Raw genomic sequence first — 26,068 nt, forward strand, 5'->3', positions numbered from 1 at the left:
GTCTATTTACATGCTTTTATAAATTAAAATTTATAATTTTTAAATGTGCATATTTCAATATATAAATAATCAAAATAATACATTTAATTGCGTAAAAAGTCAAATATATATAGAAAATATTATGAAACGAAGAAAATATAAGAGTTTTTTGTCAAATAAAGCAAACTCTAAAGGACAGATCGAGTATTTATTAAAATCTATCCACTATAGTCTATAGAACACATCCATGGAAATGTGCTAAAGTGAAGGAATCTTGAAAGTTGAGAAAATTTTGTTTAATTAATTAGAATTATTGGTATTAGTTTGAAGGATCTAGGGGTCCAAACTATGCGAGGTGAGGTAACGCGGCCGAGCGTTGTGAGGTGAACAACCCCTTGTATATCTACTTTGGAGAATGACTTTGCGATAAATACTAATAGTCATATGTTGTGCGAAAAATATTAATATGAATAGTCGTCTCAAAAGGATAGTGAAATAGACTTGTACGCTTTGTATCGTTGGCATACAAGTAGAAGTCGTGGAACTCAATAAGAAATATTATTGTTAAAATTATGATATTCGAATTATTTTAAAGATTTATAATTTCATGACAAAAAAAATGAGAAATTAATCTAAAAAACATTGTAAATTTGATTTTTTTTCTGAATCAAAACACGTCTAAATATTTTATATATCTGCTTAGATTTCATAAAATATGGAACAAAATATCATAATAACAATAATGATTATGCATAAGGAAACCCCAAATTATTCCAAGGTATGGTCATCATGTGTATAGTAATTATACAAATCTACTAGGTGTAGATCTAGATCAAATATAAATCATTGATCACTATACCAATATTTCATCCGTACAACCAATTCAATATCTAAGCTTTGAAGTCATGAAAATATCTCTAACAAACCAGCATTCAACTTCCAAACAAGAAACTACAACTAAGTGGTTGTTAGAATAGTTTTATTGTTGAGAGGCCCTATATTTGAAGTTTTGTCTTATATTTTTATATCGTATTTTTTCACATACTTTTTTTTATCTTTATTAGAATGTATACTAATATATAAATATATTATTTCATTTACTAAAGCTAATCTAGCAATAGAAGAGATCGTGTTACACGATGGTATACAAAAAAGGTTATATTCTTCAGAAATTCCACTTACAAATGAAAAAAAATATTTCAAATTAAAAAGTAATATGAAAGATGTCTCCTAAAATCAACATACTAATCAATCTCAAAGAATCTAAACTTTCAACTACTTCTAACTAGTTATGGAAATGGGCTAAAAAAGTCAGAAGAGGGAAAAGTGAGTAAGTGGGAAGTAGGGTTAGGTACTCAAGGATCAAAGCTCAAGTAACATAGATGTTCATACCTAAATAAATCTTATTTAGGGAAAAAGAAAAAAAAAGCAAATCTTGAGTACATGATCTCACTATTATACTATGTTATCTTTGAAGAGTTGGAAAAAGCTTTTAATCATATCATTTTTTGTTAACTTAGCCATATGTTGATGAGGCGTTCATTTTGTAACTGCGTCGAATTCTTAATTTTCAGATTTTAATTTTAAAAGAGAGATATAATCTAGGACCAGTAGAGTGCTATATAAGGATCTCTACGGCCTAGATCCCAGGTGTTGGGTGAAGGCGTTGCTAGCTTTTGAGTGAGGCTCCTCAAAATCTAATAAAAAGTAAATTAAATTTTTCAAAAAATCAAGAAAAATAAGAAAAAAAAACTAGAGAAATACACGATAGGTGTTTGCATCAAATAATCTTCTTCTATAGCTAATAGCAAAAAGTACTCAAAGTCAATTTGGAAGGTTTGCCTTTAGGCTGGTTAAGACGTTATAAGACGCTTCTTAAGAATTCACTTCATCTATTCATATCCAGGCACCTTTATAAGCGTTTCAAACCTAAAATTCAATCATTAATAAAAAAAAAATTTAAAATAAAAAAATAAATACATTTTCATAAAATAGCCAAATACAATATTTAAACACAATCCTATAACAATATAAAAATGTGATAAAAAAAACAAAAGTAAGTTGATGAAAGTAGGCTACTTTATTATTTTTTTTTTTCTAGTAGTTAAAACTTTATAATTACAAGTTAAAGGGGTAGTCTAAGTTCCACAACTTTCTCCTCATTCAGGTGTCAAAGAAATCTTTAATTAGAGAGACAAAGATCTAATAAAGGAGATTTGGTTTAATTTGATTAGACATAGCTGTACAACATGGAATCATTTAGGGAGGGGGGGTTAGTTTGTTAATAATACTAATTAATATTATATTAATAATCATAATATGAATAGAAAATCCCAAATTGCAACAAAAAGGTGCCAAATAGCACTTAATAATAGGAGTACAACACAATAAAACCTCCCCTAACCAAGTTCTATCTTTTCAAAGGCCTTTTTTACGCAAAGTATTTATTAGGAAAAAGTCACATGAGTTTGGTTTTCAATCATAATAAAAACAAAAGCTAAGATTATACTTATCTCAAGGGGTTTACTTTAAGGATTTGATGATGCTAAATTAATAATAATACAGCATTGAATACCACAATCAAGAGAGTATTAACAACACTAATCCACCTCACCTTCCCAATTAACTTGTCGGCCACTTGTCATCATCTTTGCCACTGTGCTCTATACAGTGGCAGACCTAGTAGGGATTACAGGTGTTTATTCGGATCATTAAGTTAATTTTAGGTTTGGTATTTGAGATCGGTTCAATAACGGGTTTTATGTGTATGTTGGTTTTTACATAATTCTAAATTCATTTTTAAGTCGTGTCAAATCGAGTTCGATTATAAGATTGAGTGAATATCGGATTGTCGAATCTGTTTTGAACACTTCTGGTAAAGGCTTAGCTAAGGATGCTCAGACCTAGCGGCAGATTCAGAAAAAAGTTAATGCACACAAACACTCCAAAATTCATCTAATATAAAAAATATATACAAGATTATCATAAAAATATTTTTTGTTTTAGTCTAAATATCATATATATAATCAATTTCGAATATCCACATCAGTAATGTTCATTCGAGTCATCAAGTCGATTTTGGGTCATGTGTTTCGAGTCGGTTTAAAATCGAATTTTGTGTCCATATTTATTTTTATATAATTTTAAATTCATTATAAGGTCGAGTAAATATGAAGTCGTCAGGAATATTTTTGTGAACAGCTCTACCCCACAATGTTAAAATTAGAGGTGTTTATTCAGGTCATCGAGTTCATTTCAGGTTAGTTGTTTAGGTCGGTTTACAATTGAATTTTGTGTTTATTTTTTTAAAGATAATTGTAAATCATTTTTGAAGTTAGGTCAAATCAAATTCGGTTACAAAGTTGGGTAAAATTCGGATCCTCAAGCCTGTTTTTGAACACCTACGGTTAAAATTTAGGTCCTGGAACTAGCTCTATATATACAACAAAACTCAAATCACCTTTCAACACGTGGTGTTTCCTGATTGGGCAGTGGTCCTCAGTCCTTCCTCCTCTGACTCAACTCAATATTTAATCCCTCCTGAATTATACTGCTACTACTGGTGTACTTAATACTTTGTGTTTGGTTTTCAGGTTTCACTGTCAACAACAAAAAAAACAATCAGGAAACAGCTCAAAGTGAACAATTCTGTTCTCATTAAAAGCAACTCTTTTGATAGTGTAAATATACAAGCACCAGAAAAAGAGCACAAACTTATTTTCTGTTCTTACAAAATGGAACAAACATCACTAGAACCATGTCGTTCAGACACATCAAGCACAATTTCTGCAGCACACGAAGGTGTACCGCGTTTTTTCAGCAGGACATTACAGTATCAGCAACGGAAACCAGCAGTTGAACATCAGGATCGGGATCAGGAACAAGAGATCGAGAAAGTTTCATGGAACGAATCAGATTCGTGCCATGAATTCAACGGGGAACTAAACCTCATTGACTGCCTAAAAGTCAGATCATCTCAGAGTTCGACAGAGAACCCACAAGGATCAGAAAGTGAGCCACGAGTTTTCTCATGCAATTATTGCCAGAGGAAATTTTACAGCTCGCAAGCTCTAGGTGGACACCAAAATGCACACAAACGAGAGCGGACAATAGCTAAACGAAATCAGAGAATAGGAGCCACGATTGCTGCAACTGCTGCAGCGTTTGGGCATCCGTATTTACACCACCATCAACAACAACCAAGTTATTCGAACATTGCTTCATTACCCTTACATGGGTCTTCCCCCAATAGATCCCTTGGAATTCAGGTACACTCAATGATTCACAAACAACCACTTTCTAACATGACTCCTACAATGTCGTCTTCGGGAAATGTGTATGGACACCATGGGTGGTCAAGGTTACCTATTGAACAACAACCTGCTGTAGGGAAGCTAGTGTTGGATACTTACCACAGTAGCGCCCCTGTGGGACCCACGTCTAGAGGCGGTGCTGGTAGGTTCGGTGTTGATGAAGGGGTTAGTAGTGGTTGGTGGAGTGGTGATAGTCCTATCAAAAGTAATCATGAGGAATCCACAAAGCTTGATTTATCCCTCAGTCTCTAAGAATGTTCCTTTTTTGTCTAAAAGGAATTTTCTTTTTCTTTTTAGAATTAGACAGTTTGCTACAATATGCTTGAAAAATGTTAGCTTGACCTCTTTCCTTTATGGGATAGTATTATGTAAATTAGCAAATGGCAAAAGTAAAGATTTTCTTATTCAAAGGTTTTTGGGCATACATACTATGTTTTCTTCATCCTACAATTCAGTTCAACAGATCAAATAGTTTAAAATATCATTGTAAATTACCAAATTAAAAACCTAAATGAAAATCAGCTAACCAAGGAGAACAACACGCATAAAAGAAAGATAACAAGTATTCTTATGCACTAGTTAATCTTCACAAAGAGTATTAATGTGACATCCTTAACATTCTATCAAGTAACCACATGACAAAAATACTCGTATAAATCAATTGTTATAGAACAAAAATATACATATAATGTAGCAAATTCAATTGGGAATATAGGGATAAATCATATTTCCGTTCAAATTAGCGATCCATGATTACTTTTTTTATCATCGTGTTAATATCATATCCTTGACATTCAAGCATGAGTAAGAGGCCGTAAACATTTTAATGTTTAAGTTATGACAACGTTATGAAAATTTTCGAAAAAGACAGAGTTGTATACTTTAACACGTATATGTCTAACACAAATACCCAAGTCAGAGTGAAGTCTTACCGACGCTTCCTTTATTAAAGAGAAGAGAGGAGGAAAGGGAATACTATGACATGTACATGCATACTTTATCATGAATTAAAAAAAGGGTTAAGTGCAAACTGATGAGAATCCCACCAAAAAGGTTCAACTTTCAAGCGTATATGAAAATAAGATGATGACTAGAAGTAAAGAAGATGCATGCTACAAGTACAACCACTACAGATTAGAATATATAGCAACTGACAATAAATGAGAAGATAACACAAGGATAAACAAACAAATTAACACATTACAATATTCTGTAATCAGTCAGAGACCTAATAAGTTCAGACACAAGTGTGCTTCCCTATAGGAATAATATTAGCTAGCTTGTACAGCCCTACATTATATTAATCAGTTATACTCAATCTGACAATTAAACGAGGAATCAGAAGATAAACGAATCATCAGCATGCACTGTACATAATGCAGTCTGGCAGGAGTCTGATGTATTATGTGACACTTGGATACGCCCGATTCGGCCACATTTCACTCCTTTATTACTTATTTATGCATGGGATACTGCAACTAACATGGAAAGGAAGGTAAAAAGAATTGTGATGTTAGAAGATGACCTTTGTGTAATGGAGCAACCATTATTACAATTTGGCCTAATTATTGAGGAACATAGTATGAAAATACGGTAACTGTTACTGTGGTTGTCATACCGCCAAATATTGGCCAAAACTATTAAATATCGCTGGAAACTGTCTAGCACGTGGTTTTTTACACCTCTTCGATGCTGGTTATACCGGTTCAGTAAGTTTGCAAATATTTACGAATTATGACGCGGCCAATACTTTTGTACTACGTATTAAAACTCGATTATGGTAGAACCCGACAAGAATACGATGCGAGCATAGTATAAAACAGATTTTAAAATGACTCGACTAGAAAAACTTAGACCCTGAATCCAACTCAATAATCTGAAATACCAACCAACTCTCACTTGCTCTATTCCAAAAGGCAGCCTGTATAATCATTGCTAACCTAAGATATAAAATAAGTGGAGTAAAAAGCAGAATGAATACACTCAAACTTAGGCAACAATTACAAAACAGAATTGCAGAACAAGTGAACGTTGCAAATCTTAATGATGAATTACAATCGTTTAAGCAATTATTGCTAATCTAAGATTAAGAATAGCCAATTCTTTTGACTCTTGAAAAGACACATGATAATCTTTCATATGAATAGAAATTTTGAATGCACTCATGGCAACCCACAAAAAAGTAAGGAGTATCTGAAACAATAAAATTTCCTAGACAAAGACCTAAAAGAAAACGATTTGTTCCTAAATTTCTTCACCGCATTTTCCAATTTTGAGACTCTTATGTGCTCTTATAATCATTACAGTATAGACCAAATTAGTTCATGATAGTTGACCTTCTATCCAACATCCAGCCATCATTCAATAGTAAATTAAACCTATTTAATGGGACCACCATCATCAAGTAATTCACATGAAACACCAAGTACCTTAACACTAGACATTGAGTGACACAGAATGATTAAACATAATATGTTTTCATTTTCTCACATATCAACCCTAGCAATCTGTCAATGTAATCTCTCCTACCTCTAGATTTGAAGTATTTTTTTCATAATAGGCTGGGGAAGGGAAATTAGGTGAGAATTGAACCCATGACCTAATCTGAGGAAAGCGATACTTGCTCCCACCGAGATAAGACCTGATTAAGAGATATCATATATATTGTACGTTTTATAAAATCAATTTTATAACACTGCGGTTAAAGAATAGTAAAAGATATCGATACTAAAAATCCGGCTGATTCGAAAAGTTGGAAGGGAAATATTAGAGGTATATACTCGAGTGCTTAGGCTGGTTTCCTATACGATGAATATTTAGGATTTTGTGTGTACGTAAAGATTTTTACCAATTTGATTTATTTTTTCTCAAATTATTTTGGTCAGAATTAGGAGTTGTGATTGAAAAAAAAGTGTAATATATATTTTCAAGAGGCTATGCTACCACCCCTAGCAAATAGCAATGATAGGTTTGGAGTGGTTATTATACCATCTTTTGGCAGAAATTAACAAATAGTTTTGGTGTTAGTGCACAAGGAGGCTAGTGAAATATGTAGTTTATTAATGAGTGGGCAAATAATTAATGTAGGGAACACCCAAGGGCAAGAAAAGTATAATTTCATCAAAATTTACAAAAGGAACAAACCCCAAGTGACATGGGACAAGCTGCTTCTAGCTTATAATCTAATCTACAAGTACAAGGTTATCTTTGTCCCCCCATAACTGGAGCAACCCTTAACCTCCAACAGGTATAAACCCACATGAGTTTCAGTCTTAGCCTAATGGCAAATTTATGTTCAGAAAACTTATCAATTCAAACAAAAAAGTCTCATCATATGCGTCCAGTTCTACTCCAACTGAGTATCTTTACAACTAATATGGGTCCAGTTCACCAATCACGGGAATCCACACAAAACAAAGCAATTCTTGACACGACCTCGTGTTAAGAGAGATGTGTAAAATCATCGAATTTAAAAAAACAATTTTGCTCCAAAAATAACTTGAAAATTAGAGAATTCTAAATATATCCGAACTATTAAAAGTACATGAATGAAATTTTTTATGTTTAAATCCAAAATGGATTTATCATCCCTTTCCTTCATCCTACCTATGTGAGGAATCCACACAACACAAAGCAATTATCAACACACTCGCGTTAACATAAATGCACAAAATCATCGAATTTCAAATAATGTGTATATATATACTTTTTAACAAAAAAAGTGTTACTTTCAGAAAAAAAAAATATAAATATAAAGTAATACGTTTTTTTCGAAAAATAACACCTTTTTATGTTAAAAGTAACACCTTATTGTGAGTTTTTTTCAGAATATTTTTCTTAAAGTAACACTTTTTTGTCTAAAAATACCATCTTTTTTTAAAAAAAAGTAACACTTTTTTTACCTAAAAGTAACATCTTTTTAGTAAAAAAGTAACACTTTTTTGTTTGACCAATTGGTTCTCACGATTCTCATATAAGGATGATTCTCACTTAAACTTCACTTGAACTTCTTCATATATATATATAGAGAGAGGAAGAAGTTCAAATGAAAACCATCTTTATATGAGAACCGTGAGAACCAATCTGCTTGACAAAAAAGTGTTACTTTTTTACTAAAAAGGTGTTATTTTTAGCCAAAAAAGTGTTAACTTTTTTTTGACACAGATTTATGTTAGCAGAAATGTCTCAAATCGTACAATTTTAAATATCATTTTTCCCTCAAAAAATAACATTAAAATAACAAAATATCCCTAAAAATGTCCCAAACATCAGTGGGACATTCGTATTTCATGAGAATAATATGTAAATAGGAGGAATAGACTAGCACTTGCCCCTTTAATTTTTATTTTTTAAATTAATTCCCCTTAAATCTTTCTTTATTTTTTTTGAAAAGAGGCCCCCTTGGATTAGATATAACTAAGCATAACGTGTAGTGTCAAATAAAAAAGTATACGTACTGAATAAATAAGTCCTTGAGCTTAGATCCACTTAGAGACACTCAAACCCAATAGGAAACAACTCAAAGTGAAGCCTTCTCTTTGCATCAAAAGCAACTCTTATGAGTTGTGGTTCATCTTTAGTATAAAATACAAGCACCAGAGAAAGAGCATCCTAAAATGGAACAAACAGAGCTAGAACCATGTCTTTCAGGAACATCAAGCTCTATTTCTGCAGCACAAGGTGTACCGCGTTTATTTGGCAGGCCACTAAAGTATCAGCAACAGAAAGCAGCAGTCGAATCTCAAGACAAAGATCAGAATCAGGATCAGGAAAAAGAGACTGCTTCATGGAATGAATCAGATTCATGCCATGAATACGACGGGGAACTCAATCTGATTGACGGCATAAAAGTAGGATCATCTCAGAGTTCGACAGAAACTCCCCAAGGTTCAGAAAGCGAGCACCGAGTTTTCTCGTGCAATTATTGCCAGAGAAAATTCTACAGCTCGCAAGCTCTAGGGGGACACCAAAACGCTCACAAACGAGAGCGGACTATCGCAAAACGAAATCAGAGAATAGGAGCTACAATTGCTGCAACAGCTGCAGCGTTTGGGCATCCTTACATACATCATCCACAACCAAGTTATCCAAACATTGCCTCGTTACCCCTACATGGTTCCCTCAATAGATCCCTTGGAATTCAGGTACACTCAATGATTCATAAACAACCACCTTCTAATATGAGTCCTGCAATGTCTTCTTCCAGAAATGTGTATGGACACCATGGGTGGTTAAGGTTACCTATTGAACAACAACCTGCTGTAGGGAAGCTAGTGTTGGATACCTACCACAGTAGCGCCACCGTGGGACAATCGTCAAGAGGTGGCGCTGGTAGGTTTGGTGTTGATGAAGGGGTTACTAATTTCTGGTGGAGTGGTGATATCCCTATAAAAACTAATCATGAGGACTCCACAAAGCTTAATTTATCCCTCAGTCTTTAAGAATGTACCCTCTTTTGTCTAAAAGAATTTTTCTTTTTTCCTTTCTAGTATTAGACGTTTGCTACAATATGCTTGAAGATTTTTTAGCTTCTCTTTCAAGATATTATGTAAATTAGCTAATGGCAAAAGTAAAGATATTTTTTTAAAAAAAGTTTTTCTGGTACATGTATAATGCTTCCTTCATCATATAGCAGGGCCAAGTTAGAAATAAAACTAGGGAGGTCAAATAACCGATATAGTAGCAAATTATTATGGTCAAATGGCCAATACATTTGCATAAGTGAAGATTGTTTCCTATTGAACCTTGAATATTGATTGCAAATGTTATATGCAACTTCACATTAAATAAAAGACATAAATAATATAATGAGTTATTTTACTACAATCCATTATTAGATGAAACCAAAGAGTTATGATAGTGTCCATGAACTATCCGTACGGACCATCCCTTATATTATGTCCTGAATCCTGACTCCTGACTCCTGACTCCTGACTCATGACTCACACTCTAAGCAACCCAATATCAAGCTTTAAACAGAACACACATAGTTAACAAAGTGACAAAGAATTCCTAATGAGCCTTAAGTTTGCACTAGGTTTTAAATTTTCCCCTTTTCGAGCTCCTATCAAAGAAATATGCCTGATGAATAACCTAAAGAATAAGAAGAATGAGAAGTCGCAGATTGCTGATATAGCGTGTAACATCTCAAATAGTAAGCAGACAATCAGACACTTACTTTCCAATTTCCACCCACTAATAAGATATTAACGATCCCAAGCAATTGGAAGTGTGTATGATATATAATCATCTATGAACAGTCAGTGAAGTTTAGGTCATTTATAGATTATTGTAACAAAATTCAATATTTACGAGTTATAACCACTATAAATCAAATAGTGCAAGCATTATATTGTAACCATCTCATCGAATTCTGATCACCAGAAAATAAAATGACTTGCTAACCTCTAAAATGACCTTTTTAACCAAATCAATTTACCTTTGACCCTTAACCCAACCTAGTTAATTGAACTTATTCTCTCTCATCTACCATCTCCAACCTTGAGCTTCAACAATGGCTTCAAACTCATCAATCTCTCTCCTCATTATCTTCTTCACAAATCAAAACCCCGATTCGTTGATTGAACACCTGTGACATGGTTACAATGTTTGTACTATTTGATTTATAGTGACTATTAAAATTGAACTTTATGGCTATTTATAAATGACCTAAACTTCTAAGCTTGTTTTCAATAAATGATTCAAATGCTATATTTCGTATCAAATTAACACCTCTAATGTCGTTAGAAATTCCATTTAACAAAGAATTTCTCTTCACAACCAGAGCATTATGACATTCTACCTTGTTACTTAAGCATAACAACCAACGATGGGCCCTTCTATTTCTCTTCAACAACAAAGCATACAGAATGGCAAAAGAAAAATGGGCTCACAATCATCTTATTTCCTCATCAACTTTAAATTTTCTCCATAATTGTAATCATTAAGCAAACCCCGTTGAGTATCACCCATTATATCATAGGTACTATATCCCATTAAATTTGCAAATGTGGGGTTTTAAGTAATTGTGGGAATTTGGTAATTTTTGAAGAAAGAAATCAAATGGTTGGATCATGGATGATATAAAAGGAGCATTGAAATGTATGGATGAGATTAAAAGAATTCTGGTAAGATCCATTTCCAAATAAGGAAATGCGGCAAAATTAGTAGGACAACCAAAATTAGAAAATAATTCAAATTAAGCGGGACGTCGTGAGTAAAACACATTTGATTAACTGAATTCTATATGTTAAACTGACCATGTATAGCAAGCAAGAAAAGGTCAACAAAATTTCCCATTTTAGGGGTAATACACCTATGTTTTGGGTAGTAAAGAGTTGTTATAGCCAAGTGTTCTTACTGCTTAGCCTATGGCACCAAGGCAGGTTTGTTAAAAGTCAGAACAACTTTGAAGTTAGTGCTAGATTGCTCAGGTGAACGGCAACTGCGATGGTTTGAGTTGCTCATGGAACAGGCAGCATTTTCTTAACACTTATGTAGAGAATTAAAGAGTTCGGGGCAGGTCAAAATTGGACATGCAGGCCTAAGATCAAAATGGTGTAAACATAATATTTAGAACCCTAACATGTGGTCTCGGTGATTACAATATTTTTGAGCCAAAATTTCTTTAACCCTGCCTCAGTCAGTCTACGTGATCGGCTCTCCGATAGAGAAATGGACATAAAGGGCAACAAAATCATAGACAAAGGCCACCTTGAATGGCAAATTCATCCAGCAGAGTTCATTGTATGATAAACACTGAACCAATATCTTCAATCAAATCAATCTTACCTACTTCATAAGTTGAGTGAACCAAAACTTAGTATTAGAAACTTAAAGAAGGAAACGACTACCTGTTGAGGTATAAGTGGAACAAAGCTCTAACACTATATTTGGATAATAATTTTGGTGAGAAAAGAAAGGGAGAAAAGGGGAAGGAAGGGAAGGGAAAGGAAGGGAAGAGAAATGGAAGGAAAATAATTCTTGTTTGTATAGGAGGGAATGGAAGGCAAAGGAAGGAAAATGAGAGTTTTTCCTTCAAATCTTTTCAACTTTTGAGAGATTAGAACCTTAACAAAAAATATCCATAAAATCCTTCCAATTCTCTCCCACCAGATCTCCTCCCTTCCAATTTGCTATCCAAATAAGGGATTCTTCCCCCTCCAAATCCCTCTCCTTCCTTTTCCTCCATTTCTTTTCATCCAAACACACCCTAAAGCTAACAAACTAGTTGGTTAATTGACATCAAAGAAGCAATAAGACCCTCAGCAAAGATAGCGCTGGAAATTCAAAATATCAAACCTGAAATCTAACATTCAACTGGTGACGGACTTCTTTTTCGAAGATGCCAATAAAACAAAGAGATATACGCAAAAGACAAGTGCAGATGATTATAACAAAAGAATTCACACGTCCAAAAAACCGATACCAATACCATTACCACGAACAAAGAGTTAGATTCAAGTCTTAATGGTCAATGATGAAATAACCACTTTAAACAAGCATCCCAACAGTTCTAGCTCAATGCTATGTGACACGATTCTGGGAGAAATAGGAAACTAGGATGTTTCTCCTCCACTTCCTTATTTGAAGAAAGCCAACTAAACAAGAGACTAATCTCAAGCAAGGACATTGCATTGAGATCTAATCCAACAGTTTCACTATGATTCATGTATCAGGGTCTCATGAGCCATGCCATAGCCAGTTAGCCACCAATAAAATAAGCTTGCTTGATTGTAGGTCATATTGATTACACACTCATTTCCATCAGACTACAAAAAGAAGCATGTAAAAGCACTCCAATTAAAACAAAATCAGTTATCACTTATCACTAAATAACAAAACCTGTTCCTGATAATTTCTCATAATGATCCTTCTCCATCTTATAAAACTAGTTTAGTGTTAGCCTAATAACTTAATAATAATCCCCAGTCCCACTTAGATGACTAAATTAAAATTTAGTACAAGGATTGAACTAGGTGTGCAGGTTGGGAGAAAAAGACGAAAAGCTTAATTGCGTGAACGGTATAAAAGAGAGAAGTTTTTGATGTAAGCAAACGTGGTGGAGACATTTCCATTAAGCAAAATCATTGAGACATCTCAATACAGAAAATATAGCAAAACTAGTGGCACAGAGAGTACTCAACATGCAAGCATAAATAAACAGAATACATGAGCAAGTTTGACCTTAATATGCACATTAACCACTTTAAAGAACATACTAATACTATACCCCTACAATCTATAAAAAGATTTAAAGAAAAATCAATGTCATTACCATACAGTTAATCTCCAAGTGGAGCCAGAACATCTGGCACTCTACAGTTCAACAAAAGACTTGACATTTTCTAACCATTTCAAGAGTTCGGTTTGATCCTTGTTGACCATATACTCATGCAAGAAAACAGCAAGTTCATCATTCACTCCCCTTGCTTCCAAATATTCATGAAGTGCCTTCTGGAGCTTGGGGTCCAAGGTTCTGAAAAAATAAACACAATCAACATGAAAATCATGAGAGCTGCAATTAAGCTACAAACAGTGTAAACACACAGGCCATCAGGCAATACAAAAGTCCTAAATCACATTGCAATACGAATGTGGGACATGTCAGTCAGAGAGCCAGGGGCTATGAATTAATGGATCAAAACACACCCTGATCTCAAGAATACATCGCTTATAACCATATATGTCCCTTGAACATATTAAAGACGGAAAAAAATAAATCCTTAACACACTTTGGTGAAGTTCACTGCTGGTCCACTCATTTCAAAAAATTATGATTTCTGAGAAGACAAAAAATGTACTCCCTTCGACCACTGAGTTTGCCCCATTACTATTTTTACCCCACCTACTTCTTTTTACTACAAACCATAATTACCCTACTAAAGGACATGACTCCACCTATAATACCCCACTAAAACACCCACTATTCCATTTTCCTAATCTTTCTATCATCCCCCTTGAGGAGTGATCTCAGGGGGGTATAGGAGTAATAGATAAAATATTAAAAGATGCATAAGGTCACCTAACGAATTCTACACACATGGAGCTAATAGCTAGACAAAGAGGCAGTACCTTATATTAGGTCCCATGTAGGCTTTAGGCTGCAATTTGCTCTCACGAAAGTTGTAGACTTTCATTATCTCCAAGTAATCTGGCCAAGCAGAGCACAAAAATCCTAATCCATCAGTTCCCTCTCCCTTCGATATGTCAATAAGCAAGCTTATATGAAAATGAATGTCTTCTTTGTCAGCATAATCCCCAGTTTTAGGTACAGATACACAACCATCAAACATTGTAGCCTCAACTTTGATCTCCTCTTTCTCACCAAAATTGCGTCGAAGTCTTACATATACCTCACCCGGGCAATCTTCAACAGAAAAGAATTTGAAACTTGCAGGAGGCTGCATATTCGGATAATAAACAAAGAAATAGATTATAATCTACATACCAGAACATCCTAAATAACTATGACAAAGATGTGTAGTAGTGTACAGCATACTGCTATAAGATGCAAGAAAAATCTGTCAGCACAAAAGTTTCCCATTTTATATGTAGTTGTATAGGTACTAATTGATACACTTAGCCAGGATTTACTTTTGTCTTGCTACTTTCAACCCTAATCATGTACTACTATGTCAAAGAATGAGATAAAAAGTCCATCAACATTTCCTACTATTCTGTCCTTGTAAAATTTACTCTTCAATTAATAGCAAAATCATATTCACTTTAGTCACTATGCACGAATAACCTAAAGCCACAACAAGCAAAAAATTCATCGTCCTTTAGAAAATTTGTTAAGATAACATTGAGGCTTAATGCCCATCAAGGGATGAGCTACTTAATCAAGCCACTTAACATGCAGAGAATCCCTCATCATTCATTGATGTTTTTCACGTACCTTTCAACAAAAAACAATCAAGATCCAAATTCCAACATCTCTATGCTCTTCTAAGAATGCTCAAATTATATTATCCTTAGTCTCCCTCACATTCTAAGGTGCAGATGGTTTTTTGCAAGGGTGGTTCAAAAACAAACTCCTTGTTTAAGGCAAGGTTGATCATCCAACCTTCTTACCCCACCTAGGCCGACATGAACACCCATTTTAACGGCATCGGAGATATAATGTAGTGTAGTACTGCTCCACCACTGGACAATGAGCAAGGCAACCAATGGAGTGGTTTTTTCAACTCCTATTGGTTCATTATAACAAATCTAATTTCATGTTATCAAACGCCAATCTTGACATACAAAACTTTACTCCACTCACATTGTATTGATCTTCTCTAACATCAAAGATTTAAAACCAATAGCAAGTAAATACATCCCTTCACACTTTAAAGTTAAGGGTTACAACCTCAAATTCATTTCTACCTTTACTTGATCACCATTCATATTATTATATATTATTATCACGATAATAATGTTGTTTTATTGTATACTTCAAACCCTTATTATCATTTTAGGTACCTACACTACACTACGCTACACAAACTACTCACCTCTAATTATCCTAAACATTCATATTCTATCACTTGCATCCATAGCTCCTACTTAGAATTGATACGCAAGAACACAATTTAAACAAAGATAACTCTCACACAAAACTTCATACCAACATGTCTCCTAGATCTATTTCACCATGTCCAACTCAATGTAAATAAAGGGAAAGGCCTAAATGTATTTAATTAAAGAAAATAAAAAAAAACATAGCACTCTAACATAAGAACTTATAACAATAAGTATATGGGAATGTAAGTCTTTTAAAAAGCATTAACTTATATCAATAGAGATAATGAAAGACCAACAAACCACAATTGTTGATTCTCTATGTAAAATACTACTTTCCATATACTTTTATATCTACACTCCCAAGTCCATTTAACAAATCAGAATCAAAGCAAAATTTCTTTTCTCTCATGCTACCATTGTGTATATTATAACATGGTAAATATATGTCACGGGAAGACTCATAAACAAATACTAGATGCTACATTATCCGATTACACTTAAAATAAATCCTATATTTATGAATTTAATTCTAGAAAAAACCTAACCTTTCCTATATCTTTTTGAGAAGAAAGACGGTAACACGCATGTAAAATCCTTGAGAAGAAGCTACCCATAGAGGTATGAACAAGGAAAATTGTTGACACAAGTTCAAATAATTTAAACTTTATTTTCCTTTTTTAGTGTTAATCAACATTTTCGTAGTTAAAAAAAAGTATAGAAGAAGATGGGTGAAGGTGAAAAGTTAATGAAAAAAAGACTTACATAATAGAAAAGTTTGACTAAATATTTGTTGGTTCAATAACACATTGATGAGGCGCTTGAGAAAAGCAAGCCAACAAGCTTAGAGGAGACCAAGTGGGTCTCTGTGAAGTAGAAGACATTAAGCACAATCCAACTAGAGATTACTCCCTAAAGCAAGTATAACTAATTGAAAGAGACCAATTCAAGGATTTCGTGGAAGAAGTTTTGGGTATTTGATGCTTCAAAATCCATGACAAGTTGTTCAATCATTAAGTTTGTTAATTGTTGAATCATTGAATACTTATCAAGTGCAAGTTTTCTTATTATTGGCAACTCTTCCAAAAAGCTATTGAACAGCAGTGTCACAGCGTGAGGCTTTTTTATTCGAAGGAATGAGATCACTTATGATAGTTCCAAGTCTTGAGGTGTTGAGGGAGAATGATAGATTCATAATGAGGGTTTAAGAAGAAGAGGGGATAGGTGAGTATAGGTTTATGGCGTGGAGTTTTCATAAAGTTAAAGCTCAAGAAAGAATGAATGATGGGATATTATAGTCTTAAGAGAGACAAAATTATAGATGCAAGGGCTTCTACTATTGCAGTAAGAAGATGTACTTACAATTTATGTCCAAGGTGATGAAGAAATACATTAGAAGATGAGGAGTTTGAAAGATAAAGGGAAAAAAAGATATTGATGAGCAAAAGGAGGTCGCTTTAGATTGTACATCACTCCTTGTCAATGAAGAAGGTACTTGTCAGTGGGTATGAATGATGAACTTCGATTGCTCACTTTATATATGTTGTGAGATAAAGAAGTTCACAAGCTTAGAATCATGTAATGGAGGCCTTGTAACCAAGCCTAAAGATGAAAAAAAGAAGTTTAAAGATATTGGGTAAGTTATGGTTGTGACATAAGATGTTGACACAAGAAATTTTTAGATGTGAAGTATGTACTTAAGTTTGTAAGGAACCTCATCACTTGGAAAATTAGAGAAGAGGTGTACCTTTAAAGCTTGTGATGAAGCTATGAAGATCACGAGAGGAAGACTAGTGTATATGAAGGGACAATGGAGTTGGACCAACTTGTATATGTTTCATAAAGGTGGTGGATGCCTACGCTACAAATTTGGTGGTGTAAGATGTAGGTTACCAAAAAGGGTGACATTTGAATAAGAAGGAAAATTTTGGTCTTGAGGGGGAGATTGTAATATTAAGAATTAAATCATCTAAGAGGAGCTCACAAAAGCAAGTGGATGTCGACATGTCGTTCGAGCAATCGGTCAAGCAAGTGATTGAGATTGTGGTAATGGCATGTGCTGACGACCAAATGATTTGCATAACTGAATAGCTAACTAAATACGTAATGGCAACCTAGGTGCTTGAAAGCTTAGTTTTAAAAAGTGTGCCTTAATTTGCATAAAATGCGCCTCAAGGTCAGGCTTGGCTGAAAATGCATCAAGTAGGTGAACCAAAGTCCACTACAAGAGGCACATCTCTTAGTGCACCATGATGCTTTTTGCGCCTTGTGCGCCTCCTTATTGGGCGAGGTAATTAACTTAAGCTTCTTTTTTTGAAACTCAAAATCAAAATTTACTTGAATATGAAGTCCAAAAAATTGATGCTTCCATCGTTAAAAAAACAAAGCATGTGAAATAGAAGAAAATAACTATGGTATTCTTCATATTCTCCTTATAATAATTATGTCTAAAGTAGTGTAGACTGCAACAATGAATTTTTTAAGCTTGTTGCTAATACAATATGAATGTCGTGTTCTTTTAAGGATTACATATGTTCTAAAATTGACTTTTGAGTTTTTTTGTGAAAAAGTGTCTCTAAAAATCTTTTGTGTATCACGCTTTTTAAAAAATTAAGCTCGACTAAACACACTACATTAGAGCTAAATGCGTGAAGAATTTGTGGCTTACAAGGTTTGATTTCTCAAAAATTCTTGGAACTATAAGAATGCCCCGAAAACCAGAGAATAGTGTTGGAAAAGAAGAAAAAAAATCATTTTAGGATTGAGCAAATTACAAGAGTGAGGGCAATTGTAAGCAAACACATTGAGAATGTTGATTGATTGTATTTTAGTTGTAATTTGTCAAAATTACATTAAAAAACTACAAATGTTTTGATTGTTGGAGAAGGGTAATAAAGGATACTCATTTAGTTTTTATGTTAGTGTGTTTGTGCTTGTTTATCATTGTAGTTTGTTTGCCTTATTTTTGTGTGTTATCTGTCTCTTATCGACTATTGTTGCTCCTTGAGGTCCACTTCACAACAATGGGTTATCCACTATCAAATTACCATTATTAGATTCACCTATTTGCTAGCAAGATCACTCGTTCAAACTCCACATCCAAGATTCATAAATTTCTCACATTTGCAAGCAAGATCACTCACTCCCCGATTTGTTAACGCTTTGTAATTGTTTGTACTTCAATCTAACCAATATCAATAATAAAATTTCAAACTGACATTAATTTAGTTAAATCAATTCCACAACGAAACAATGATCATTAAATTCCTCAGACTGATAACATCGTTTTCAGTTCGCAGCATCAAAAACATTTTATCACTCTCAACCAAAATATTAAAATGATAATACTCCTACATAATCCAATTCCAGTATTCAAATTCAATAACTTCTGGAAAAAAAATCGAAATAATTCAGATAATACCTCGTGCGGAGGAGCATATTCAGTCTGATATTGAACCTCATTGCGAAGAATTCGGATAATATTGGAATCAAACGGTGATCGGACCTTCGGTACTGAAGAGTAAGTCTGCATTTGAGTCGGGAATTCGAGTACGCGTAGATGATGAGTAAAGTTCCAGGAGAGACGAAATGGAGAAAGAAGCCATTTTCGGGATGCTCTGAAAAAGGAAGCCATGGGATTTTGGGGGGTAGAAGGAGGGTTTTTCAAATTCAGATTATGGAATTTACGGATACCGTACAAAATTTCAGAGGTGTTGACTTGAGTTGGCGAGACCGCGACTAAAGGCCCAAGCCCCAAAATAATGATTATGGGTGAAAATTTGAAAAGAACAAGTAAATTCATATAAAAAAGTTAAAAAATGAGTAATTTTTGAATTTTATTTCCAAAATAAGGATATATATATATTTTGCCTAATTTAGAGGTTCGGTATTGTTCGTTATTAATAACAGCGAACAAAAAGGTTTGGACAACAAAAAGTCAAAATTTTTGTTCGCTACTAACAACGAACAAAGATCTTAACTTTGTTTTACCAAATTTCTTTTGTTTGCTGTTATTAACAGCGAACAATGTCGAACCTCTGGACTGGGAAAAAAGTGCTTATTTTGGAAATAAAGTTCAAAAGATACTTATTTTTTGAGTTTTTATATTATTTTACTTATTTTTTTCAAATTTTCGATTATGAGTCAGGTTTGGGTGTAAAAGTGAATAAAATAAGCTTTTTTTATAAATTAATTTTATAATAAAATTTGGAAAATTTTACGTTTCAAAATGAGTATCTTTGTGTTCAACCTAAGGTTAGATTTGTTCGTTGTTATTAATAGAGAACAAGAAAAAAAAATATTTCGTTCGCTATTAGTCACAGCAAACAAAAGGGAGACAATATTATAACTTTTGAAGACATAAAAAAATAACAAGTTTGTTAGCGAACAAACTTATTTTAATTTGTTTTTCCCTACAAACGTCAAGACATTGTCCATCTTTGTTCGTTGTTAGTAACGGTGAATAAAGTCATGGTAAATTTTTTTCATCTCGTTCACTGTTAGTAATAGCGAACCTTAGGCTCTTACATGAAGACGCTTATTTTAATTAAAATTTTCCAAAGCTTTTTTTAGTAATTTATTTATAAAAAAACTTTATTTATTCAATCTTTCGGTTTGGGTCTGGTTCAATCGAATTTTGACCCAGAGTTACTAGTTTTTAGTGGATTCGTATTTAGACTAGCTTGATACGCTGGATCCATAATTTTAAACGGATTCTAAATGAGTCTTGATTAGATTATTCTTATTTTTTTATGTATTGTAAATATTTAATTGGTATTTAAATAGATCAATGCGAAGTATATAAGTATTAATTGAATCAAAACAAAAGTTTAGAACGAATGTATTAAAAACAAGAAAATATAACAAAATTCATGGCACAGAGAGAGTACATTTGTGATTGAGCTTCAGTCGTGTACTACTAGGAATATTTATTATTGATACTCTCTAAAGTAGGAGGACAAAATATTTTATAGACTTGGTCTATATTATTATAGTGTAGACCAAATTTCAAATGTATTAAAATAAAAAGTATTTATACTTGACAAGTATAATTATGTATAATCATTGATATATACTTATTTTATTAGCTTTGTCTACTTTAAAATAGTGTGGATTAAATCTATACAAAACTTTTTGCAAACTAAAGAGTATACTATTTTCTTCCATCAAAATTAAAGGATATGACTCTGTCTATTTGCATTTGTGTTATTTGACCTTTTTATGTGAGAACTTTTTGATCAATTAAGACAAATTAGAGACATTACATTTTTGTCATAATAGTAGACTAGTATGTAGTACTTCCTCCGTTTTTTTCGAGGACCTGACTAGGGATAGGGATATCGTAGTTAAATTATGGTTAATGTTTAATGTTTTATATTATATGTTTAATATCTAATGTTTAATGTTTAATATTTTATGTTTTATGTTGGATTTTTTTTTGTCCACTTTAAGAAAGAGAAATTTAAATTAGATTTTTGAAGTATATATTAAAGATAAAATATATTCATATGAGATCTTAGATTTGTCTTGATGTAAAGTTTTTTAATATATAATTTTTATATTTTTTTATGATACATACTTAGAGTGTTAAGGCTTAAAATTTGCTAAAAAATACTTACAAAAGATAAAATGGACAAACAAAAAGAAACAAAGGGAGTAATGTTTAATGTTTAATGTTTTTATGTTTTATGTTTAATGAATTATAGTTTATTTTTATGTTTTATGTTTCATGTTTAATGTTTAATGTATAATGTTTATTGTTTTATATTTTATGTTTTATTTTTTATATTTTATGTTTTATGTTTTATGTTTTATGTTTATTTTTAATGTTTTATGTTTTATGTTTAACGTTTAATTTTCGCTCTATCTTTAATTATAATCCGTACAACTAACTTAAGGAAAAATTGTCATGAATAATCTCACTTATTACAAATTTGTTGTGAATAATCTTTACTATTGATTATTTCTAAATAATTTAGCTTTTTTTGTGAGCATTATTTCCTACATTTTAACCGGTTACTATAGGCATCTATGAGCCGTTATACTCGCTTTTTCTTCCTCATTATTATTCTTTGTTGGTCTATCCCTGCTCTCCTTTGTTGGTAGGTATATACGGTAGTCAGTTAAAATCCAACAAAAAGTGTTGTTAACAAAAAAATATATACAAAAGTTTGATTATTTAAAAATAAATAAAAGTAGGAATTATTCATAATAAATAGGCAATTGATGAGATTATTTTTCTTATTTTTATTCACCTATTTTTCTTATTTTGTGGCAAAATATATATTTTTACTATTTTATCACATTATCATTTTTATCTTTTTAGATTTTCAAGTTGAATAACATCCGAAATAAATTGATGATCATTATGATGAACATGGTAGTAGTGGGCAGTATACAGGGGTAGTGGAAGTGTAAAGCCCGAGAAGAATAGCAAATAGCAATATATTATTAAATTTATCCAGTAGGAGAGAGAAAGCACAAAAAAGCTCAGAAAGAACAAGAGAGAGAAAGAAGAGAAAAGGATCCAAAAGAAAATGTTGTGTAGAATGGTACCAAAGAAGAAGAAAACTGGTATAGTACCAGTTTACTTGAATGTGTATGATCTTACTCCCATTAATGGCTATGCTTATTGGCTTGGTCTTGGTGTTTACCATTCTGGTGTTCAAGGTATATCTTTTTCTTTTCTTTCTTTTTTTTTTTTTTAAAAAAAATTCTCTTTTTTCATAGCTAAATTTCTGCAATTTTTATTACTTTCAGATCTATTTTTAGTATTTGGTGTTGATATTTGTGAAATTAAAATGTGGGTTTATTTTATTTTGAGTTAGTTAACAATGGGATTTATTTAAGATTGCTTATTTTTTTTTGTTTTTTAAATGTGTTTGGTTGCTGAAATTGGGTTGTTAATTTTTTTTTATTTCATTGATTGGAAAGTAACTTTTAAGTGTATGAATTAGCTTGAATTAAGATAGGTTTTTGGTTGAGAATTTTTCAATTGATTGAAAGAATGATTTAATTCTCACTGATAGTGAAAATCTGAGATCCAATTATTCATAATCAAGGGTTTTTTACCCAGAAAATCTGATGAATATCAGAGTATTTGATGAGATTATGAATTCTATCTTTTACATATCTTGTTTTTGTCTTCTTTAATGATTTCTTATACTGTTGCATGAGATATTTAAAATTTGTATATTTGATTCTGGGATTATGATCTTGTAAGTGTAAATAGTGTGGATCCAAGGTTTAGACCCCCACTTTTAGGGAATTGTGGCTGTATTTGCAGTGTTATGTACTGTATATTACCTCTGAAGGTGCTTGGAAATTGAGCATTGCATCTGGGGGCAGCGTTAAAAAACACAATAATTTTATCAATTTTGAGGTTAAAAATAAAGTAAAAGTAACGTAAACTAATGAAAAGCAACTTCTGAGGCCTTAATTCATAGTTATATGGAACGTGGAACATAGCAAATCGCTTAAGGTGACATCCCAGTGTGGAAGATCTTTTTTAAAAAGTATTTTGCCCTCCATTTGCAACTTAAAGAAAAAAGAAGGGAGGAAAAAACGAGATATAACCTAGAAAACCAAAAAAAATTCCACTTAAAAACAATTTTTTATATATAATGTTTCTTTCTTGTACCCAATAGTTTCCGAGTCAATCAAGAATTCGTTCCTTGTTCCTGTTCCCGTTCCCATTTCCTATTCCGAGCCGAATGTTGTTCCAGGTAACAATGCCTTAATTCATGAGGCTCCTTGTGTGATCGGACACCTTACACATGCTAAAAACTAGTCTGATTGTTTTAGGGTAATTTGAATTTGGTTGAATTTTCAACAGACCACGTGCTAGATTTCTGATTCATGGAGCAATGTTATATACTACATCCTACAAAATTGCCCAGCCGTGTGAATCATATCTCCATTTCGAGAAATCTAGCCCATGTTGCATACTTGCATAGATTTGAATTCTGTAACCAATCATTTCCATTTGCATTTGCCTTTTGATTTAATGTGTTTCGTTCTTTACCGTTGTGATTCGAAGTGCAGTATGTGTTTACTATATTCTTGATCTATGTTACTCAAATTCTTTATTTTGCTTCACGTACCGTGCCTAATCCTTGATGCTCCTTGATGCTCGAACATTGACATGACACTTAGATACTTCAATTTAGGCGTAAAATTGAATATTTAGACGTATCTCACACTTGGAAGCGTACCAGTATCTCACATCAATCCCCGAGTCCAACTTCTGTCCAAGTAACTTAGTTCTTGATAGCTAAGTGTTCTAATTGCTATAGTGAAACTGATATGTTGAATTTGGTTCAGTTCATGACATCGAGTATGCTTTTGGCGCTCATGAACATTCCGCAAGTGGAGTATTTGAAGTAGAACCCAAGCAGTGCCCGGGCTTCACATACCGAAAATCAATCTTGATAGGGAGAACAGACTTGGATGCTAAGGAAGTTCATACATTGATAGAGAAACTTTCGAAAGAGTACTTTGGCAATACTTATAATCTCATTAGCAAAAACTGTAACCACTTCTGCAATGATTTATGTATACGCTTGACTGGAAAGCCGATTCCAAGCTGGGTCAATCGACTAGCTCGACTAGGTAAGTTTGATGCTTTGTATATAATTCCATGCTTTGTGCTTATGCTATTTCCAATGATGATTATGTGACAAATTTTTATTACATTTTCTCACTATGAAATGCTTTAAGGATTGATGGATGACTCATGCTTCAACTAAGTGCTTTTTAGTGGTGTGACCTTCTCCTTAACCTTATGTTATGATTTATTAATGCTCCATATAAAAGACTGTTTTTTCTTCCTCTTTTGATAGTGATGATTTGTACTAGGGCGGCTGAAAGTTGAGGAATATATTAGTTAATGAGTGAAAAGTGAAAACCCTTTGGTGTGTTTGTTATTTGTTGTTATCCATTGTCAACATCTAGTGTAAAGAAGGAGGATTTGTGTTTTTGTTCTTGTTTTTAGTAGAAATAGTATGCTCCTTTGAAAGCATTGATAGGACTACCTATATCAACAAGCTATATTTTCTTGGTGCATAAAGTTCAGGATGGAAATAAACGAGCTTTAAAGTGGATTCTGTTCTTGGTGCATAAAGTGTGCTCCGAGTTGAGATCAAGATGGAAATAACGAGCTTTAAAGACTACCTATATCAACAAGCTATATTTTCTTTTCAAGGTTGATCGTTTGTGGAAAACTCTATAGTTAATTAGTAGTATTAGGATGATTGCCTCCTGAGTGTGCACAAGTGGGAATAAAGTATGCGGGAAAAGACTCGTGTTGGTTTTTGGGGCCAGTGTACAGATTTCTACCTATAGTTTAATGATTACTAGATTAAAGTGGGAGAGGGTGGTTGAGAGTATAAGCCTATAAGGTTAGTTAGAATTGTTTGTAAGTGTCAATGTGTTAATTATTAAGCTTCTCAATCATGATACCCACCAATCCCCTAGTCATGATAACATCATCTCATGTATAGATTCATCCCAATTAAGGGGTTTAGCTTTAACTACAAAAATACTCCAAAAAACCGCAAAATGCTCTATGCTTCATTGCAAGTTGGTAAGATTGAAACATGCCTTGGTTTCCTTGTGATTGGATTATTTTGTTGTTCGCAACCCTAAATTTCTTTTTCGAATCATCTAAATGGTCTGAATTTTGTGATTTGGCCTGAGCGTTGTAGACTTTGATACATTGCTGGCAGTAATTCGCAAAAAAATAAACATTAAGGCTGTAATTCGGAGAAGTCCCAAACTTTAAGGCTGTAATCAGTAAATTATTTAGATTTAAACCATAAGAATTTATTCGAAATCAAAACAATCGATATGTTTTGCTGAATCCATTTTCTTCTCAATCATCGTCAAGGTTTATTGTGCAAGTGCGTTCTTCCAGCAGCTTTGAATGAATCAAAGGTTCGCCATATTAGAGCTGAAAATAAGAACCGAGGTGATGTAGATAAAAAAAAGTTGAGAAGCCAATCGAGTAGGTTTGATCCGTCGAATTCTAATTCATCTACATTATCGGATTGTTCCACAAGTTCTGCCAGCCGAAGTAGAAGGCAGAGACGGTGTGTTCCTCCATCGTCTTCTGTGATTTGTGCTTACCCTCCACCCGAAGCTGTTTCATAGAGGTTCTTTATCTTCTTTACTTTTAGGTTTGCAATGTAAATTTGTAATGCAGACTCCTTCGGTAGAATTCGAGAGTTTTCGATTATTTTTAAAATTATAATTCATAGTTTCTGTTACCA

The 26,068-nt window shown here is 33.0% G+C and overlaps 4 protein-coding genes across 5 annotated transcripts; 3 read left to right on the forward strand and 1 right to left on the reverse strand.

The window, feature by feature from the left end:
* Nucleotides 1–1,363: 1,363 nt before the first annotated feature.
* LOC130804645 (uncharacterized protein At2g39795, mitochondrial) lies at nt 1,364–19,541 on the reverse strand. Of its 2 annotated transcripts, XM_057669163.1 has the most exons (4): nt 19,222–19,541; nt 14,367–14,695; nt 13,570–13,770; nt 1,364–3,578 (listed from the first exon to the last, which is right to left on the reverse strand). In XM_057669163.1, exons 1-3 carry the CDS (start codon nt 19,432–19,434, stop codon nt 13,611–13,613), a joined length of 702 nt encoding a protein of 233 aa, XP_057525146.1. In that variant the 5' UTR covers nt 19,435–19,541; the 3' UTR covers nt 1,364–3,578; nt 13,570–13,610. The 2 variants fall into 2 exon arrangements, with proteins under 2 accessions (XP_057525146.1, XP_057525145.1); XM_057669162.1 differs by lacking the exon at nt 1,364–3,578 and having other exon boundaries at nt 10,123–13,770.
* On the forward strand, nt 3,573–4,714 carry LOC130804643 (zinc finger protein 3-like). Its single transcript, XM_057669160.1, has one exon. The coding sequence runs from the start codon at nt 3,714–3,716 to the stop codon at nt 4,542–4,544; it is 831 nt and encodes a 276-aa protein (XP_057525143.1). The 5' UTR covers nt 3,573–3,713; the 3' UTR covers nt 4,545–4,714.
* On the forward strand, nt 8,733–10,115 carry LOC130804644 (zinc finger protein 3-like). Its single transcript, XM_057669161.1, has one exon. The coding sequence runs from the start codon at nt 8,909–8,911 to the stop codon at nt 9,731–9,733; it is 825 nt and encodes a 274-aa protein (XP_057525144.1). The 5' UTR covers nt 8,733–8,908; the 3' UTR covers nt 9,734–10,115.
* A 2,609-nt stretch (nt 19,542–22,150) lies between the features above and the next one.
* LOC130804646 (deSI-like protein At4g17486) lies at nt 22,151–26,068 on the forward strand. Its single transcript, XM_057669164.1, has 3 exons — nt 22,151–22,469; nt 24,123–24,410; nt 25,687–26,068. Exons 1-3 carry the CDS (start codon nt 22,337–22,339, stop codon nt 25,947–25,949), a joined length of 684 nt encoding a protein of 227 aa, XP_057525147.1. The 5' UTR covers nt 22,151–22,336; the 3' UTR covers nt 25,950–26,068.

The sequence above is a fragment of the Amaranthus tricolor genome, chromosome 17, assembly GCF_026212465.1.
Source record: "Amaranthus tricolor cultivar Red isolate AtriRed21 chromosome 17, ASM2621246v1, whole genome shotgun sequence".
NCBI lineage: Eukaryota > Viridiplantae > Streptophyta > Magnoliopsida > Caryophyllales > Amaranthaceae > Amaranthus > Amaranthus tricolor.